At 38.4% G+C, this 21,650-nt stretch overlaps 1 protein-coding gene across 2 annotated transcripts in view; it reads left to right on the top strand.

Moving 5' to 3' along the window:
- Nucleotides 1-21,650, top strand: part of HMG20A (high mobility group 20A) — a 69,336-nt gene that overhangs the window by 35,488 nt on the left and 12,198 nt on the right. For both annotated transcript variants that reach the window (XM_032267293.1, XM_032267294.1), the window contains 5 exons: nucleotides 7,165-7,257; nucleotides 12,761-12,908; nucleotides 15,594-15,806; nucleotides 19,384-19,516; nucleotides 20,319-20,350. In XM_032267293.1, the coding sequence (XP_032123184.1) occupies nucleotides 7,169-7,257; nucleotides 12,761-12,908; nucleotides 15,594-15,806; nucleotides 19,384-19,516; nucleotides 20,319-20,350 (615 nt within the window). In that variant the 5' untranslated portion in view covers nucleotides 7,165-7,168. The remainder of the gene's footprint in view (nucleotides 1-7,164; nucleotides 7,258-12,760; nucleotides 12,909-15,593; nucleotides 15,807-19,383; nucleotides 19,517-20,318; nucleotides 20,351-21,650) is intronic.

Genomic DNA, 21,650 nt, shown 5'->3' with positions numbered 1-21,650 from the left:
ATTTGTTTAGTTTTAATGAAGTCTAATTTATCAATGATTTCTTTCATGGATTGTTCCTTTGTTGTCATATCTAAAATAACTGACATGTCCAAGGTCGTCTAAGTTATCTCCTATATTATTATGTTATCATCTAGGATTTTATAGTTTTGTGGTTCACATTTAGGTCTGTGATACATTTTTAGTTAATTTCTGTGAAGGGGGTAACGTCTGTTTCTAAATTTATTTTTTTTGCAGATAGATATCCAGTTGTTCCAGCACCATTTGTTGAAAAGACCATCTTTGCTCAATTGTATTGCCTTTGTATTTGCTCCTTTCTCAAAGATCAGTTGTCTGTTTATATGTGGGTCTACTTCTGGGCTCTCTGTTCTGTTCTATTAATCTATTTACGTATTCTTTCACTGACACTACATTGTCTCAATTATAGTAGTTTCATGGCAAGTCAAGTGGTGTCAGTCCTCCAACTTTTCTCCTCTTCTTCAATATCAAATTGACTATGCTGAGTCTTATGTTGCTCCATGTAAACTTTAGCATCTGTTTATCAGTAGCCACAAAATAACTTGCTGGGATTTTGATTGGTATTGCACTGAATTGGTATTGCCTTGAATTGATAGATTAAGCTGATGAGAACTGACATCTTGACAACATTGAGTCTTCCTATCCATCAGCATGGAATACCTCCACTTACTTAGTTCTTTGATCTCTTTCAACAGAGTTTTGTAGTTTTCCTCATATAGATCTTAAATGTATTTTGTTAGTTTATATATAACTAAGTATTTCATTTTGGGGGGTGCTAATGGTAATATGTTTTTAATTTCAAATTTCACTTGTTCATTGCTGGTATATAGGAAAGCAATTGATGTTCGTACATTAAACTTTATCCTGCAGCCTTGCTCTAATTGCTTATTAGTTCTAGAAAGATTTTTTCTTTTTTTTTTTGTTTTTTGCCAGTACTTTCAGATTTTCTCCATACACACTCATGTAATTTGCAAGCAAAGAGAATTTTATTTCTTCCTTTCCAATCTGTATACTTATTATTATTTCCTTTTCTTTTTTTCTTTTTTTTTTTTTTTTTTTTTTTTTTAGAGACACATTTTTTGCTTGTTTCCCAGGCTGGAGTGCAGTGGCATTATCTCGGCTCACCACAACCTCCACCTCCCTGGTTCAAGCGATTCTTCTGTCTCAGCCTCCCGAGTAGCTGGGATTACAGGCACCCACCACCACGCCCAGCTAATTTTTTGTATTTTTAATAGAGACAAGGTTTCATCATGTTGGTCAGGCTGGTCTCGAACTCTTGACCTCAGGTGATCTGCCTGCCTCGGCCTCCTAAAGTGCAGAGATTACAGGCATAAGCCACCATGCCCAGCCTTTTATTTCCTTTTCTTATCTTACTGGATTAGCTAGTACTTCCAGTACAATGTTGAAAAGCAGTGGTAAGAGGGGACATCCTTGCCTTGTTCCTGATCTTAATAGGAAAGCTTTTCATTTCTTGCCATTAAATATGATGTTAGCTACAGGTTTTTTGTAGAGATTCCTCATCAAAATGGGAAAGTTCCCTTTTCCTACTGTGCTCAAGTTTGTTTTTTTGTTTTGTTTTGTTTTTTTGTTTATGAATGGGTATTGATTTTTGTCAAATGCTTTTTCTGCATCTGTTGATGTGGTCATGTGACGTTTTAGCCAATTTATGCGATGGATTATCTTAATTGAATTGTAAAATATTATAGGAAAAAGTAAAGTTCACTCAGCCAACGCAATTAGCTGCTGATTGACTGAAAAAGTTACTTTACTTCCTTCTATCCAGCTGGATCTCTGATATTGGGAAGTCTACTTGGTTGAACTTCTGGATTTTTGCTTTCAAAGAGATTGCTAGTAAGGCAGTAGAATTTCTAGTTGGTGAAATTTTTAGGCAGTATGAAGAAGTTAAAAGAAAACTTTGACTAAAAGCAGAAACAGTTGCGGGGAAAGGTTCTGGAGACTCACTGAGAAGACGTGCCTTACTGAAGAGTCTTTCACAAAAGTCTCTTCCTTCTCTTTCTGCTTAGAGAATTGAAAACATGTCCACACAAAAATTTCTACACAAATATTCATAAGCAGCAACATTCATAATGGCCAAAAAGTAGAAACAACCCAAGTCTATCAACTGATAGGTGGACCAACAAAATGTTCAATAGCCATACAGTATAATATTATTCATCCATAAAAAGGAATAAAATCCTGATACATGGTATAACGTGAACTTTGAAAACTTTATTCTGAGAGTAGCCGGACACAAAAGGCCACATATTGTATGATTCTATTTATATGAAATATCAGAATAGGCACATTTATAAAGACAGAAAGTAGGTGGGCATTATGGCTCACGCCTATATAATCCCAACACTTTGGGAGGCTGAGACAGGAGGATTGCTTGAGTCTAGGAGTTCAAGACAGCCTGGCAACGTAGTGAAACCCTACCTCTACAAGGAAATTTAAATATTAGCCAGGTGTGGTAGCACAAGCCTGTGGTCCAGCTACTCAAGAGTGAGGCAGAGCGATCACTTGAGCCAAGCAGTTTGAGACTGCAGTGAGCTATGATTGTGCCACTGCACACCAGCCTGGATGACAGAGCAGGACCCCATCTCTTAAAAAAAACAGCAACAACAACAACCAGAAAGTAGATTAGTAGTTGCCCAGGGTTAGGAGGGCTAGGAGGAAGGGAGAATGAGGATTGTCTGCTAAAGGATGTGTTTCTTTTTGGGGTGATGAAAATGTTCTAAAATTGATTATGGTGTTGGTGGCATAGCCTTGTAAATATATTTAAAACCACTGAGTTGTATGCAGTAAAGGGGTGAACTTCATGGTATATTAATTATATCTTCAAAAAAAAAGCAACTTAATATGCTTTTCGGTGTGAGTTGGGGCTGAAGAATGTGAGAAGAGGTTGCTGACTGAGTTGGAGGGTTTGGGTGAGTTTGGTTGAAATACCCTAAGAACATGTCAAGTGACTACTAAGAGCGTTGAGGGCCCAGTTGTGATTGGATACCGTACATTTATAGTAATACTCTGTTACTTTTTTCTTTCACCATCTTGAGCCAAAACTCAGAGTTGATCTACTTCTGGTGTATAGAAAGTTGTAGTGCAAGGGAATGGAGTGTTGGCAAAAGATTCTTTGCAATGTAGCCATGGAATCTAAGCTGGGCAGAGAAGGGAAAATCAAGGGTCAATGAATAGAGGTTTGTATGGTTAAAGGTCAGTTGTAATAGGAATAATTAAGAGAGCTGAAGTGACAGGAGATGGTGGTAAGAGATTTTTGGGTATGAGGTTGATATAACCAAGCAACCTGACATTCTAAACGAACCAAAGGTTTTGCATAAAGGCTGTCGTATGGAAAATGGGAGGGCAGAATCCCACCTCTCAATTCTGAGGTATGTGGATGGAAGAGGGGGTGGTGGGAAGGAATGTGCTACATCTCTGTGAAAGGACTTAGGGAAGTGAGGTTAGCGTATGTAAAGTCAGAAAGGACACTTGAAAAGAGCCAATCCCAGAAGCCAGAAGTGCAGATAAGCCTGAGCACCGTCCAACACATTTGGAATAACATAGTCACATTGGTGTGATCATCCCTATTATTAGGAAAGATTGCTAGGACAATCTTACATGAGAACATTTCTTAAGTTAATTTCCTTCGTTCTGGCCATATATTGACCATAGCAATGTTCTGATTATGATCTGGTCTACTAGAGGACTACAGAGAGAGAATGTGTTCACTGGTCAATAAGTACCTAGTATGCTTAATATAATTCTCATTATAATCTTTATAATCATCGTTAAAATATTTTAAATTGGCACCCTTTTATGTATCAGTTTTTTTCAGTGAGTGGTTAGTGTTAGAGGGAATTTGGGGATTTCCAAAGCTCAGGTCCAGACCCTGGTTCAAAGTGTAAGTGGCAAAGTAATGCCATTTTTGTGAGGCTTCCTCGTAGACACCTTCACTGGATAAATCCCCTCTACTAGGAAACATCTGCATGATAGACCTGTTTATATAAAGTGCAGTGAAGAGCCAAACTTGCATATTTGTTTCCCTTTGTACAAATTTCTCTTCTTTCCCCTTCTAGAGCAGCATTCATTACATTTCTTAAGTGCTTTGCATAAAATTTCAAAGTTCAGTGTGACTCCCAGACTGGGACATCACTGGGCACAGATGCTACATGTGAAAGGCTTCTGGCAATCAGTGGCTTGCTTGGTAGCCATGATTCCATTTGAATCACTCCCTCGTGGATCACATGAAACACATTCTCGCAGTATCCCAGACATATTTCTTGGGAATCATTGTATTTTCCACCTTACTGGACTAGTTTAGAGGCCTTTGGATTTCACTGCACTTTTCTTCATTTCCTTCTTTTGTTGATCTTGGCTCCTTAACCTTCCACCCACTTTATTACTCATTTCTTAGGGACCTGACTACTCAATAACACTGAGAAAATATATCTGAAACCATATGGGTTTGAGTACAACAAACTTAAGAGAGGGGAAATAAAAAGGAAAAAATGTGTGTTCTCTGAACTTCCTTTGTTTATATGATCTGTTTATATGTTGTTAAGGTTATGTTATCCAGCTGCCTCCCCACATTTCAGAAATGACTAAAGATATCTGGAAGACACTCTTAACAGGGTCATGTTGGCATAGTGAAAGAAAAGACACTTCATTTGTCCCTCGCCAGATAATATATCTTCTTTTGAGGCATGGGAGCATGCCAAGAGCTTTATATGCTGAATCTCAAGGTTCTTGAAAGGACATTGACTTCTAGGGATACTTTTAAAAAGAAGCCAGTTGACTTTTAGGGATACTTTTAGAAAGAAGCCAGTCAGGACCAGGCAGGGTGGCTCACGTCTGTAATCCTAGCACTTTGGGAGGCTGAAGTGGGCGGATCACTTGAGGCTGGGAGTTCAAGACCAACCTGGCCAATATAGTAAAACCCTGTCCGTGCTAAAAATGCAGAAATTAGCTGGGCATGGTGGCATATACCTGTAATCCCAGCTACGCGGGAGACTGAGGCACAAAAATCACCTGAACCCGGGAGGCATGGGCAACAGATCGAAACTCTGTGTCAAAAAATAGTAATAATAAGCCAGTCAAGTGGGTTCCTTTAGGTATATACCTGGCCATTTTAATGTTTGCTCACTGTGGTTAGTCTGTATGGTATCTAACAGGCATTATAGTTTTCTTTTGGTGAAATGAACATGGGCAATGGTGTGAGGCGATGTTAGTAGCCCTGAAAGCCCAGACTCTAATCTGGTCTTTATATAATGTGAATTAAAACTTAAGTACACTTGAGTCAGGGTTATTCAGTAAAACATGTAGAATGGAATTTTGTGGTATTTATTAGAGCTGTTCCACTTGTAAACACCTTATGTTGAAGGAACTGAAAAGAGGTAATAAGCATTCCTACAGTAGAATAAAGTGCTTACTCTGGTTGAGTGAGAAGTTCCTCTCTACCTTGCATGCTTTACCTACTGTTCTGGGTAATGTATGGACAGAGATGTTTTTCCCATCAAGCTATTTATGGAACTTGGCCTGCTAAATAACAGACTTAGAAGTGAAAATAATAAGAAGAAGGAATAAAACATCAGTGTTATCTTTTGGAAATGAACTATTCCATTGAACATGGAGAATGTGGTATTCGTGTCGTCAGCATTTTCTTCATATTTCCACCTCTGGAATGATCCTGGCCCCGGTTTGCTGCTGTGCTTCCCTTTTAATTGCTGTTTCACTAGGTCTCCTTAGCAGCAACACCTGAAATAACTGCTGAGGAAGCTCCTAAGTGAATTCTCGTAATTTGCTTCTCAATTCTCGCGGTTGATTGAGGCACTCTTTTTCTTGAGTGCTTTGCAGTTCTACATAAGTAGCTGATGTTTGGGGTCACTACTGAATGTTTTGTTTGAATATCCCTTTCATGATGAATGGAAAGCTGCTGCTTTTAGCTCTCTGGGGTGATGCCCTTGGTGGTAAGCCTTGAAAGGCAAAAATTGTTTTTCATAGTGATATGCTAAATGAAATTATTCTCTTTGTCACTTTGTCCTTTTATCCTTTCAGTCCGATAACTTCAGTTCTTGTGATTTGTTTGTTTTCTTCAATTAAGCTTAGCTGTTTCCTGTACTCAGGTGCATGCTATTTCAGCTTTTGGTTATGATGGTATGTGGAGCATATTTCTGACCTGGAAGTGTGGTTTCTTTGACTCAGGACCACATCAGCATGCCTTCCATCCTGTACTTCCTTTGCATATTTCCTTTTGGAGGGCTCAATTTGCCATCATTTAATCTACAGATGATTCATCTGGGACTGAGAACTGGTAATGTTGTAATAACAATACCTTTCTTTATATAATACTCAGTGCACTTACTACCTTAGCCTTTCTCTGTTGATGAAGCACTTTCGTTTTAATCCCTCACAATAACCCTTTGGGTTAAGTCAGCAATCTTGTCTTTGTCTAAGATGGTGAAATTGTAGCTCAGAGAGGTTAAATAACTTGCTCAGAGTGGCAATGCTTCTGAGTTACTCTGCTTAACAATGTCTACAGGAGGGCCGGGCGCGGTGGCTCAAGCCTGTAATCCCAGCACTTTGGGAGGCCGAGGTGGGTGGATCACGAGGTCAAGAGATCGAGACCATCCTGGTCAACATGGTGAAACCCCATCTCTACTAAAAATACAAAAAATTAGCTGGGCATGGTGGTGCATGCCTGTAGTCCCAGCTACTCAGGAGGCTGAGGCAGGAGAATTGCCTGAACCCAGGAGGCGGAGGTTGCGGGGAGCCGAGATCGCGCCGTTGTACTCCAGCCTGGGTAAAATGAGTGAAACTCCGTCTCAAAAAAAAAAAAAAAAAAATGTCTACAGGAAACGCAGAATGCTTTTGAAGATACTCTGGATAAATAAAAAGGAATTTTCCAAACCACATCCCAGTTGTTAAAACCTAACTTGTTTTCAGTCTGGTCAGTTGATAAGACCAAGGTTAAAAGGCCCATTCACCATACAGTTTAAATTGATGTGCCCAAGTCAAGAAAATAAATATGTAGGTCAGTTTCTATTTTGTTGCTTAAATGATAAAGTTCAGGAAGGCTGGCTCCTAAATTAGTGGAACTTGAACTGGAAGTAATTAAGCCATTAATTTTGTTTTTAAATTCTCTCTTCCTTTCAGAGGGATGGAAAACTTGATGACGAGTTCCACTCTCCCGCCCCTTTTTGCAGATGAAGATGGCTCCAAGGAGAGTAATGATCTGGCTACCACTGGGTAAGCACATGTTTTGGGACTTTGGACCGCTCATAGGCATCAAAACAAAGCTTCTAACCAAAGAGAGGTCCTAAAGAGGCAGTTTGATATCATAAGAATGGAGGGTGCATTTGTTTCACTTTGTAAAGAGACTGACAGCCATCATAAACCACTTTGTAATCTGTATTCAGTTATCTTGTGCAGTGCTCTGGGTTTTCTGAACTGGTACAACAATATGTAGGATCTAGCAAACATTGGTGACTCCAGTTAAGGCAATTATACAGTCACCGTTAAGGAAATACCTGCCGTAAATCTAGCTCTAAAAAAAACAAATGCATTTTCTGTTCAAATTGCCACAGATATTAAAATAGTTTTTTCCTAAAGATCAGATTTTTTTAATATGGTTTTTTATTCCAGATGCTTAGGAACTTTAGCTGACTCCTGTTCCTTTTCCCACTCCACCCCCTTCTCCTTCCATGGAATCTTTGGACAAATATGTAAAGAAATATAGAAAAAGGTTAATAACAGCAGTCCACTTCTTTTCTTGAAAATCTCTGTTCCACTTGGATTTTTATCTTTTCTAGATATTTAGAAAATATTTGCCAAAGAGAAAATGTGTTCACTAATAGATTGAAGTGCTAGCTAATCCCTAAGATGAATTATTTTAATATTCTTTAGGGCTCTTTAAAAAAGATACTATATTTATAATTCTGTTTCGTTCCCTCACATTTATTTCTCACCTCATTAATATCTGCCTTTTGACCTCACTACTCAGATGAAAATGTTCTCCAAGACTATTTTAAAGGCTGCTTAGTTACTTATTCATTCAATAAAAACTTTCTTAGTGTCTACATGTGCCATTGTTCCAGGCATTAGATATAAAGCACTGATCAAAACAGATAAAAGTCCTAGGCCCTTTAAAGTTTCAATTCTACTGTTGAGTCAGACAATAAACAGGATAAATTTTAAAAAGTGGAAAAAAGGGATAGGAGGGGTTTGGGGATGTAGTTTTAGACAGGATGGCTCAGAGAGTGTTTAATGAGAAAGTGACTTGAATAAAGACCTGAAGGAAATAAGGCAACTAGCATGCAGTTTTCTGTGGAAGATTGTGGGAGCAGTAGGTGCAAAAGTCCTGAGGCAGGAGAGTTTCCATCTTATCAAAACAGCCAGGAGGCCAGTGTGACTAGAGCAGCACATAGCTGCAGGAGAGGCAGTAGAGGACAACATCGGTGCCTCTCAAACATATGAATTGCCTAGAGAGCTGATGAAAATGCAGATTCTGATTTAGCAAATCTGACTTAGGATCAGAGATTCTACATTTCTAACAAGCTTCCAGAGAATGCCAGTTCTGCTGGTATGAGGCCCATACTTTGGGTAAGAAGAGACTAGATCATAGGGTTCAAAATATTATTTACAGATCAAAATAAACCCTTTAACTTTTACTCTGAATGAAGTGGGAAAGCATTGGAGGGTTTCAAGCAGAATGATATGATCTGACTTACTGTTTAATAAGCTCCTTCTGTTGTATTGAGGATAGAGTGAAGGGAGCTGGGGCTGGAACAAGAACACCAGTTAGGAAGCTCTTAAAATAATTCAGGAGACAGATGATGGCCCAAAGAACCATCATCACAAGATGTTTTTGGTGGAATAGTAAGGATAAAAAGCTCATTGGACTGTGTTTCAAAGACAATGGGAATGCGGGGTAGTGAGAAATATAGAATTTAGATATATTTCGAAGGTATACCAAACATGATTTGCCTGAAAGACCAGGTGAGCAATGTGAGAAGGGAGAAAAAAAGCAGTCAAAGACTACTCAAAGTTTTGGCCTAAGCAACTGGAGGGTGGAGTTGCCATTAGCTTAGATGGGGAAAACCGAACAAGTGTGGGAAGGCATTGTAGGAGCTCAGTTTGGGAAATTTAATTTAGAGATGCTTATTAGATATCTAAGTGGAGATGTCAAATAGGCAGTTTGATATCAGGTCCTGCTATTAGGGGAAGTTTAGGCTAGACAGAGAAAGTTGGGACTTACCAGCATAACTGACCTTTAAAGCCATGAGACTGAATGAGATCACCAGAGAAATGAGCACTCTATAGATGGAAGAAAGAAGAGCTCTAAATCCTGAGCTCTGGGATACACTAGCATTTAAAAGTCAGACAGAGGCCAGGTGCAGTGGCTCACACCTGTAATCCCAGCACTTCAGGAGGCTGAGGTGGGTGGATCACCTGAGGTCAGGAGTTCAGACCAGCCTGGCCAACAGGGTGAAACCCCATCTCTACTAAAAATACAAAAATCAGCCAGGTATGGTGGCATGCACCTACAGTATAATCCCAGTGACTCAGGAGGCTGAGACAGGAGAATCGCTTGAACCCAGGAGACGGAGGTTGCAGTCAGCTGTGATCGTGCCACCGCACTCCAGCTTGGGCGACAGAGCAAGACTCCGTCTCAAAAAAAAAAAAGAAAGGCGGACAGAATAGGAAGGGTCAACAGAGTCTAAAGTGAGTTGCTAGAAAGGTAGCAGAAAAGCCAGAGGAGTGAGGGGTCCTGGAACCCAAGTGAGAAAAAAGAAAAGGTATTTCAAGGGAGGGAAGAAGATCAACTGTATCAGATACTTCTGGTACATCAGGTAAGATGGTGGCTGAGAAATGACACTGGATTTAGCATGGGGGTCATTGGTGGCTTTGACAAGACTTATAAGCACTTATCTCTTTGGAGTGGGTTTAAGCGCGGAGAGAAATTGAAGTCAGTAAGTATAAACAAGTTCTTTCCAGGGGTTTTGCTGTGAAGGAAAGGAGAAAAATTGGGACCTTAACTGGAAGTGGAATTTAGTTTTTTTTTCTTTTCATTTAGTTTTGTGTTAAGAGAATTAATATCATACGTATATGCTGATTAGGCTGATCCTATGGAAAGAAAAGAATTGGCATTGCCAGGAAGGGCAGAATTGCTGAAAATCTGCCCCTGAGTAGGCAAGAGGGTGTGAGATCAAGGGTGCAAATAGAAGAGTTGTTGTCTTTAGCTAGGAACATGGATAGTTTATTCATGGTAACAAAAGATCTCCTTTTTTTTTCTAGTCTTCATCCAACTTGTCATCAAGAAGGCATGTGATGCTTTTGGCCATTCCTGTCCACTTAAGTCAGGGATTCATGGGATTGTGAATCCCCATGTGATTCCTCTCCACTTAAGTCAGGGATTCATAGGATTGCTACTCTTTCCCAAACCTAGTTCTCTTATTTTACTGAAATAAGAATGTACAAGAATTAATAACTTAAAAACTGATGGCACAGTTGAAATGAGAATGACAGTGAAAGAACAAGTTGCCTAACACATCCAAAATGATTGAAATACTTAGGAAACAGCACTGCAGAGATCACACTGGATCTCGATGGTACCTCTTTTCAGAGAAAATGATTGGCATTGATTTCATAGCTTCTTTTACTTACTCTTTTTTAGGATCTCAAAAATATAGGAACCTCCTGCTAAAATTATCTATTATGTTTCCTAGAAAGGGTCAGAAAAGTATAATTTCTTTCATTCCCAGGACAGTCTGCTTCCTGTTTTCATCTATTTCTCAGTCCACTGTAATCTAGGATTTATTTTCCTAATTCCACTAAAACTATACTTCCTAAAATTGCCAGTGACCTTCAGGTCTTCAAATTTAGCAGATGCTTTTTGGCCTGTCTTATTTAACATCTGCAAATTTTTACTTGATTAGCTACTACCCTTCTCAAAAGTCTCCCTGCCTTGGCCTCTGCAATAGTCTTCTCTCCAGGTCTCTTAATGTCTTCTCAATCTCCTTTCTTAGTTTTTCTACCTTACTCCTATAATGATACTGCTTCAGCCGAGTTCTATCCTGACTTCCTTCTTCTCACTGTCTTTCTGGAGAGTATCTAGCACTGCCCATTATTTCCATCTTTATACCCTTTTGTTCCACTTCTGTTCTCCTGGGGCATGTTTCCAGTTGTCTGTGGGACATTTCTACTTAATTATGCTACAGGTGTTTCAAATTTATCATTTTCTTTTCTGTCTGTCCTCACACACACCCCCCCACCCACACACACACACCCTGTTCTTGCCTTGGTTAATATTAAGTACATAGCCATCAAGTGGAAAGCCTGAGAATTACCTTTCACTCATCTTTTCCCTCACTATTTACTGTCAGTCAGTCATTAAGTTCTCTTAATTCTACCTTTTTTTTTCTTTTTTTTTTTTTTTTTTTTTTTGAGACAGAGTCTCACTCTGTCACCCAGGCTGGAGTACAGTGGTACAATCTCCATTCGCTGCAACCTCCACCTCCCAGGTTCAAGCAATTCTGCCTCAGCCTCTCAAGTAGCTCCAGACCTCAGGCACATGCCATCATGCCCAGCTAATTTTTGTATTTTTAGTAGAGACGGGGTTTCACCGTGTTGGCCAGGCTGGTCTGAAACTCCTGAACTCAAGTGATTCACCCGCCTTGGCCTCCCAAAGTGCTGGGATTATAGGCGTGAGGCACCATACCTAGCCATTCTGTCTCTTAAGTATCTCTTAGCTTCCCTTCTGCTCAGATTCCTGCCTGCCTTTGTCTCTCACTTAATCTATTGCAGTTCATACTTTCTACCATACCTCTATGCTACTTTTTACAAGCCTTTATTCTGGTACTTATATTGCATTGTAATTATTCCCTATAACACTATGGGGTGTGTATTCTTTCAGAATAATGACTAAATATTACTCTATTACCCATCTTTCTACCACTCTTGCCTTCCCAACCCCTCCCCCAATCAAAAAACAAAAACAAAAATACTAGCACATGATGTTACCTTTTCTTCTATTCCTTTGTTCACATGTAATAAGGTAAGTCCGTCTAAGACCCTACCATCATCTGTACCTTCTTGTGTTCACTCTTCAGAAGGGTGAGATCTGGTTTGTTAACTCATCTGGAACATAGTGGGAGCAGGAAATAAGTACATCTATCTGATTTATTAACATGTATGCCTAAACCTACTGAACTTAATAACATTGTTCTTAGATGACCTGATTGTTAGTAAATGCTATAATCTAAGAAGAAATAGCCAATGAAATGTACCATTAAGAGATTTTTCTTACACCCTTTAAGAACTCTTTTGTGATAGTTGGCAAACTGCCTCTACAACTCCCATTCCTATTCACTTTTTTCATTAATAGTGTTTTCCCTTTACCTTGGAGATACACGAAAGGTAGCATGTAAAAGTCAGATTCTATTGCATGTTCAGAACTAAAACATGAAGTCACACCACTGCACTGTTGAGGGGTGACCATCTTTTCGGAAAAAGATTGTAGTTGTTTTTGGTAGGAGATGTCTTCATGGAACTGACCTGGTTTAATCAAGGACTGCAACCAGTTTTTTAAAACACTCTGTAACTTCTGTGAAGACATTGTTTACATTTATACAGATTATTGGGAGAATTAACTCAAGGACTGGCATGTGCTTTGGCTGGCAGGAAAATTTGTCTAGAACCTTGGTAAATAGGTGGAGTTTTTGTGTTGTTGATACTTCTGTCTGTTATTCAGGTTAAACCACCCAGATGTTCCATACAGTAGTGGTGCCACATCATCCACCAACAATCCAGAATTTGTGGAGGATCTCTCCCAAGGTCAGTTGCTTCCAAGTGAGTCTTCAAATGCAGCAGAAGGCAGTGAACAGAGGCATGAAGATGAGGTAAGCTGAAGTATCTCCTTCTGTTCTATCTTCTGAAACTTCTGAAGAAGCAGTCACAAGGAAGGTATGTTGATCAAGGTGCTCATCATCTGACCTTCTTACATTCTTAGGCTGATACCTGCAAAATTTTCTGTTTTCTATTTCTTGTTTTATACAGAACCATATGAACGATTTTAGTGACACAGACAGGTAGACTCTTTTTTCCCTGTTCCCTAAGAAATTTATACCCACCTCATATTAGATGATCAACAAGTACTTGTTGAGTGAGTGAATTATTTAACCATTAATAAGTAATTAACGAGAAGTGTACGTGCACTTGCTTAAGGCCACACTCTGCTTACCAAGTCCTGCTGCATGGAGTCCTCTGTGCCCAAAAGATTCATACTACTTACCAAGTTCTTCACCCTCCCATGGTACCTTTCCCTACCCCACACAAAGGTATATAAGCCAGGGCAGTCATGTCCTGGTTAGACTTTCAGTGTTTCTTGCAAATAACTGATTACATTATCAATGTTTTAAAACACTCTTTTATTTTTTTTTTAGCCAAAAAGAGTACCACTATTGATTTTTGTCTTGTTTCTTATTTTTAAAAAGCTGGCTGGGCTCGTGGTTTATGCCTATAATCCTAACACTTTAAGAGGCCAAAGCGGGCAGATCACCTGAGGTCAGGAGTTCAAGACAAGCCTGGCCAACATGGCGAAACCCCGTCTCTACTAAAAAATACAAAAATTAGCCAGGTGTAGTGGCACACACCTGTAATTCCAGCTACTTGGGAGGCTGAGGCAGGAGAATCTGTTGAACCTAGGAGGCAGAGGTTGCAGTGAGCCGAGATCACACCACTACACTCTAGCCTGTACTACACTCTTCCTCTGTAGAGCAAGACTTCGTCTCAAAAAAAAAAGCAGCTAATTTTTTCATCTATCCTGTTGGCATTTTAAAAGATGATAATGAATGCTTAAAGCTTCTTAAATACCTTAAAATCCAAATAACTTTTTTTTTTTTTTTTTGAGGTGGAGTCTTACTCTGTTGCCCAGGCTAGAATGCAATGGCATGATTTCAGCTCGCTTGCAACCTCCACCTCCCAGGTTCAAGCTTTTCTCTTGCCTCAGCTTCCCAAGTAGCTGGGATTATAGGTGCATGCCATCATGCCCAGGGCATTTTTTATATTTTTTAATGGAGATGGGGTTTCCTCATGTTGGTCAGGCTGGTCTCGAACTCCTGACCTCAAGTGATACACCTGCCTTGGCCCTCCAAAGTGCTGGGATTACAGGTGTGAGCCACCATGCCCAGTCCACAGTAGCTTCAATGTAACTAGGTTTTTTTTTTGTTTTGTTTTTTTTGTTTTTAAACTGATACCAAATACATCATTTGCCCAATGGTGAATTATCATACATTTTATATGTATTTGGAGGAGTTGAGTACTACAATTAGTATTTAGACGTTTTTGTCCCTGTTTATTTATTTTTCTCTTGACAGAAATAAGAATTCTTGTATCCATAAAACATTAACTGATAGGGCTGTATGTATTTGTAAAATTAGAAAGTAAAAATATGATGTACCTTAAATATTATTGAAAGGGCCCAAGAAAAAAGGCTGTGGTGAGGCATCAGTGTACCTCAGTCCTTTTTGTTTCTTTAGTTTTTTTCAGAGATGATTCAGTCTTTTGATTTAACTGGTAACTCAACATACAAAGACCTCTAACTATAAAATGTACATCTAGGCCAGGCGCAGTGGCTCACGCCTATAATCCCAGCACTTTGGGAGGCTGAGGCAAGTGGACCACCTAAGGTCAGGAGTTCAAGACCAGCCTGACCAACATGGCAAAACCCCATCTCTTCTAAAAATACAAAAATTAGCTGAATGTGGTGGTGCATGCCTGTAATCCCAGCTACTTGGGAGGCTGAGGCAGGAGAATCACTTGAACCTGGGAGGCAGAGATTGCAGTGAGCTGAGCTTGCGCCATTATATTCCAGCCTGGGTGACAAGTGAAACTCTATCTCAAAAAAAATTAAAATAAAATATACGTCTAAAGGAACAGATTGTCAAGCCAAAGACCTAGTCTTCATTTTGGATATATTACTGATATTTTTCTGAGACAGATATTAATTTAATATTCCATATGCTATCTGCTATAGTAAATAAACCAGCCTTTGAAAGTTATCAATGAGCAACTGCCTTCGTGAGTTATTTTTAATCTCTGCTACAACTTGTCTCTTCCTTTGCATGGTGCATGTGACACCATCTTACTTGGATCTGCTGACAACGTCTGCCTCTCTGCCACAGTGCTGCATGTGCTGTTGGATTTCCCATTTGGATACTCTCCTGTCAGGAATCAGGACCTGACAGTTGTCTGTGGGACAGTCATATCCATGTGAAGGTCAAAGTTGAGTGATCATGGCACCTCTTATTCCCATATGTTGAGATTAGCATAAAAATGGCCCTTTAGTGCAACATTTTGTAGTGTACATAAAAGAGTTTGCAAGTGAAACATCTGGAGTTGCTCAAAAACTGCATTGCTGTCATTTGTATAATACCTACAACGGCTATGGAGAGCTTTGAATATCAAGGGCCAAATTGCAACTCTTAATCCTGTTTTGTTTGTTGTTGTTTATTTTTGTTGTTGTTGGGTATTTGGGAGGTGGTGGTTATTTGGTTTTTTGTTTTTTGTTTTGTTTTGTTTTGTAGCAAAGAAGTAAACGAGGAGGCTGGTCCAAAGGAAGAAAGAGGAAGAAACCTCTTCGAGACAGCAATGCACCCAAATCCCCCCTTACAGGATATGTTCGGTTCATGAATGAGCGTCGAGAACAGCTTCGAGCAAAGAGACCAGAAGTCCCATTTCCAGAAATCACAAGGATGTTAGGCAATGAATGGAGTAAACTGCCTCCTGAGGAAAAACAGGTACTTGTTCTTATTCCTGACCTTTTGTTTGGTTTCTGTTATATCTCAGAAATAACTTCTATAAGAAAAGCAAAGAGGATGGACAGTTGATTCTGCAATTTTGTCACAGTGCCTGGGAGACCAGAATAACAGGGTCCATCATAGCAATTTTCTCTAGCTTAGTGATTTTTAAACTATTTGCTAGAAAGGTATGAGCAGGAAAGGAGTCTAGGACTCCCCTCAACCAAAGCAGCACACTTTTTATACACTGAGTTCACATAAGATTTTTTTAAGTGGTTCAATATTAAGAAATTAAGGAATCTATCAATAAAATGTATTCCATTGAGTTAAATGAAGTCTTGAATTAAATGAGAAAAAGTTACTTGACCAATTTCTGCAGTTCACATAAGATTTTTAAGAAAAAAATGTAACTGCTTTAATGCATTTTTTTAATTGGCGTTCTGGCAAATTCACCTACTATGGAAAATAAAGCAAGAACGACTTGAATTCTTTCTCCTCTACGACAGAAACTAACCTGATTGCCAAACTGAAATGAATCCATTTGTTAGAGAGATTTGAGGGGAATTAAGGACAAGATAGCCATGAGCTGGTTGGAATACCATTAAAGCAGAGTAATGGACATGACTGTGGGAGTTGCTGTGGGTTAAAAGTTCCCAGCATTCCCAGCATCTGAAAGATATCTATATTTCTTTTATGTCTTAAACTCTTTTATGACTTACACTTTTTCAAAGGATTCCAGACACTAAGACCAAATTGAAAAATACTCTCCTGGGAATTAATTGAATTCAGAAATTTTCAAAGAGATCAGATTAAGTTGCAACTTGAAGCTCTGTGTTTGTGGTAGCAAGCTAGTAAAAGCAGTGTATGTCATCCATTGTTTTGGCACCACTATAGAAAAGGATAGTGTGCTGTACATACTGTGTTATTCTTTTCTTTTTTCTTTTGCTTTATTAATAAATGCAAGCTCATTATTTAGATTCTTTTCAGAAAATAGAGAAGTATATAAACAAAAATGCAAAAACAACTGTGGTTATCTTGTGGGATAACCACTATTACATAGGACAAAGGTTTTGTGTTTTTGTTTTTTTTTTTAATTTTTTATTTGGAAATAATTCTAAATGTACAAAAAGTTACAAAAACATAAAAATAGTACAAAGAACATCCAAACGCTCTTTGCCCAGATTCATGTGTTAACACATTTTATTCCATTTCTCCATTTGCATATGTACTTACAATATGCTGAGTCTTTCTTATACTTTTGCATGCTCAGTCTTTCACATACATACACACACACACATGCATGTGTGCATCCAGACACACACAAAATTTTGTTTTAGTCATGTGAGGATAAATTATATACATTGTAGCCCTTTACCCACATAATATTTCACTGTGTATTTCTAAGAATATTTTCTTACGTAACCATAGTATAGTTATGAATTTCATAATTTTGTATTAGCAATACTTTATCATCCATATGTTGGCCTAATGTCATTTCTTTATAACATTTTTTCCTTTCAGTACAGATTCCAGTCTAGGTTTTGTGTTTAGTAATCTAGTCTCTTTAGCTTAAACTGGGATGTTTCCAGTCTTTATCTTTTATAACGCTGATTTTTTTTTAAATACAATTCCCTTCTGCTTTCCTCACTTCTTTTACTTTTAACAGAACATTGCTCATTGTGTACGTTTCAGATGTTTCCTTGTGATTAGATTAAGGTCATGCATTCTTGGTAGGATTACTTGCATAGGTAGTGGTGTGTACCCAGTATATCACATGTGCAGGTACACAGTGTTCTTTTGTTTCTCACTGGTAATGTTAATTTTGCTTACCTGCTATATTATTTAAATTCTTTTGTCATTAATAAGTAGTCTAGGGGGAGAAAATTTAAGACATACAAATAGCCTGTTCTACATCAACATTTTCCCCTAGATTTAGCGTCCATTGATTATTTTTGCCTGATTTAATCTTTATTATTATGGTTACAATGTGATGATTTTTCCAACTCCAGCACTCTCTTCATGTTTACCAGTTAGCCTTCAGCATTCTAATCTTAAGCAAGATCTCAGCTTACGGCAACCTTGACATCCTGGGCTGAAGCAGCCCTCCCACCTCAGCCTCCTAGTAGCAGCACACGTTACCGAACCTGGCTAATTATTTTATATTTTGTAGAGACAGTGTCTCATTTTGTTGCCCAGGCTGGACTCAGACATCTGGGGTCAAGCAGTCCTCCTCTTGCCTCAGCCTGCCAACATCCTGTGATTACAGATATAAGCCACCATGCCCAACCTCTACCCCCATTTATTTATTTGCTTGTTGGTTGGTTGGTTGGTTGGTTGGTTGGTTTTTTAGACGGAGTCTTGCTCTGTCGCCCAAGCTGCAGTTCAGTGGTGCTATTTTGGCTCACTGTAACCTCTGCCTCCCAGGATCAAGTGATTCTCTAGCCTCAGCTTCCCAAGTGGATGGGACTATAGGCACACGCCACCACGCCCAGCTAATTTTTGTATTTTCAGTAGAGATGGGGTTTCAGTATGTTGGCCAGGCTGGGCATGAACTCCCGACCTCAGGTGATCCACCTGCCTCGGCCTCCCAAAGTGTTGGGATTACAGGCGTGAGCCACCACACTTGGCCCCACCCCCATTTATTGTATTTCTGTGTTACCTATTATTATTGGCATGGTAGCAAATCACTGGTATTATGTCTATTATAAATCATAATAATAGTATGAATTTTTTCGACTAGTTTATAATTTATTACTGTACTTAATTATTTTGGTGCCTGAATTGTACCAGATTTGGCCATTTGGGTATCCCCTACATCTGGCTCTTATGTGGGACAAGGTGTTTCACGTAATTTCTGAGTCTGTTTTCTGTTCATTTAGAAGCTGTATTTTTATACTTTCTTATACTTTTTTTTGATGAATGAAAAGGGCAAGGCATTGAAGAAAATAATCCTGGTAGATCAATGAACTTTGTCTAAATAATTGATAGCACAAAGCAATCAAAGCATATAGATATAGGTTCTCTCAGAGTAGTCCATTTTTAGGCCCATAGGATGGGGTCATTCTTTTTATGTTCTTTATGTCTCCCAGCTTCAGTGCTCCAATCTTCTGGCTCTTAAAGGGCCAACTGATATATGACATCATCCCCTCAAAATGGGCTGGAGACAGTGAAACAAAGTCATATTCTGTTCCTTCCCCTGGGAAGACTTAAGTGTGCCTATGCGGTATGCAGATCTCAGGAGGACACTAGTGGCCATGTACTTCTGTCTGTAGGGTTAGAAGAATAACTCTAATCATCTTCATGAATTTTTTATAAGAATGATCTCAATAGAACTTGTCTTCATTAAGTTAGAAAAGGCAATAAATAGTCTAAAAACTCACAATGACCTATTTCTTTTATAATTGAGAGGTTATATTCTATTCATACAACTCTTGTTTTTCTGATTCTTTTTTAAGTTATATTCGCTATACTCTTTTCTTTCCATGTTCTAATTGTCCTGGTTTCTTCAAATAGGTAATTTAATTTTATTTAAATAAGATCTCATTTTCTTGAAAATAATTGTGCATTTCTTTCCTAGCGCTACCTTGATGAAGCAGACAGAGATAAGGAGCGTTACATGAAGGAACTGGAGCAGTATCAGAAAACTGAGGCCTACAAGGTCTTCAGCAGGAAAACCCAGGACCGTCAGAAAGGCAAATCTCATAGGCAAGGTATTAGGACCAGAATCAGATGTACCTGTAGTTTGTTGTGGGTGATGGAGTGTCATAAAGTCAACTGTTAAGAGTGGTAGCTATAAAATATGTGTTTCTGTTGTCTCTCTACTATCCAGTATTCACTTACAAGCATTATCTTGGAATTTTATTAAAATCACATTGCTCTCTTCTGTGATACTTAGCAATAAATAAATAAATAAATAAATAAAAATAAAATCACATTGCTCTCATTTAGAAATTTCAGCTGGGTTTTTGTATCTGTTATCAATGATTTTGGCTTGTCCTCCAAGATCCCTGTTAGTTGCCTGCCCTTCTTTTCCTGATTCCCAGTTTAGGTATTTCTCTGCCTATAAGCAAGTATGTCTACGAAATTATATCAGTAACTTGCCTTTAACACTCTAAGGCATTCATGTGTCATTTTTTGAAGCACTATCCACAACTAGCCTTTTTTTCCTTAGCCATTGCGTCTTCTGTATACTTGGACATCTAGCCTGCTAAAATTATAGATGTTCTGCAGGTAGTCTTTGGTGTGTGTCTTCTGCCCACTCTTCCACCCATTTCTCCTCAAAGTTAAGAACTGTGTCTGTTGTTTCTTTTATGCCTAATTATTTATTCTGTAGGTATGGGGTTCCCTTATTTTTGTTGGCTGACTGATTAATAAAGCCTTAAGGAAAAATATCATATATTACGAGAATCTACATATACCAGCAGGTTTTATAGTTTGGCACAGTCATATACTCGGGTTCTGTTATTGCTTTCTTTTTAAATTTAATATTCTCTTATTCTTTCGTATTTTTAGATGCAGCCCGGCAGGCCACTCATGATCATGAGGTAATTAGCCATCTGTCTACATAGTGCATATATATATATATATATTGCTTTTTGAAATGCTGTTGGATTTTTTTTCTGAATGAATGGCAGAGTATTTCCTATCCCATAATTCAGATTAAATGAGATGCTTTAGGTCGGGGTTTCTTAGCATATGGCAGACACTTTGTGTGTCTGCCATTGAACTGTAGCCCCTAACCACTATCCTTTCCTGTGGTCCAAGAATTTTATTGGCTTTAAATGCCAAAGATGGCTGGAATTTGGAATGAGGTATAGCAATGAAGGCTAGCTGAAAGCTATAACTTGACCATAGTTTATCATCACCAAATACCTTAATCTGACTCTCAAAAGTTATTATTTAAAGAATCCAGCATTTGGTTAGAATGAACTGTTCAAGTACAGTGTTGAAGAGCACAGGTGACAGTATCTCAGTTCTTAACAACCCCTTTTCTGTTCCCTCACTTTACTAGCATGTGTTTGTATACTGGCCTCTCTCCTCCCACTTGGTTCAGCCCCATTGATAGGATTTAGGCTGATGTTTCTGTGCATGTATGTGTGTGTTACTTCAAATTCTGTTTTCTCCTTCAAACTTTTCTCATTTCCTCCAACTTCTTTAACTCTCATGGCTCTCTTTACTTCTCTTACATGCTTAGCTGATCTAACCTAGGGGTTTTGAGGTAATTCGAGGACACGCACTCCTTGGCTGTAATCTCTGTGACATGTACAGTCTAGTTTCCATCTTTATATCCAACCCCATACCACCTAGCATGATACCCTTGCCTGGAGAAGGTATTTTGTATATAATGATTTTTGTACAAGAATCTATTCAAAGTTGACCTAAAATAACTGGGAATTTGAACAAAAATAATTTTTTACATGTATTTGGTTTTTACTAAATCAAGGAAATGTTGGTTACCTTAAAACATAAAGAAAAGATTCAGATTCACAGGTCAAATAAATGTTATTACCATCCATGAATTATAAAGTGAGAAGATAGTAAATATTTGCATTTTATTCTTCAGATAAATCCTATATAAATGTAATTATATATGACATTCTATGTTCTAATTAGAATAAAATGTTACAGTTTTATTTTGCTGGAGAAACTTTGTATGTGTTCTTTGTATTTTAAATCATAATACTGCAAACTTTACATATTAGCAGACATTTGTATAATTACTTCTCTCTTTTTCTGTGTGCCAGCTATCAATATAATGAAATTTCCATACTTCTTTTTTTCCTCTATTTTATTCCTTCTCTATCCTTAAACAGTTACCAAAGAGAATTTGGACAGTAATCTGAA

Source organism: Sapajus apella, unplaced genomic scaffold (assembly GCF_009761245.1).
Source record: "Sapajus apella isolate SASKATOON/1434 unplaced genomic scaffold, GSC_monkey_1.0 scaffold168, whole genome shotgun sequence".
Taxonomy (NCBI): Eukaryota; Metazoa; Chordata; class Mammalia; order Primates; family Cebidae; genus Sapajus; species Sapajus apella.
The sequence above is the reverse complement of the archived record's forward strand: the minus strand, read 5'-3'. Positions and strand labels throughout refer to the sequence as shown.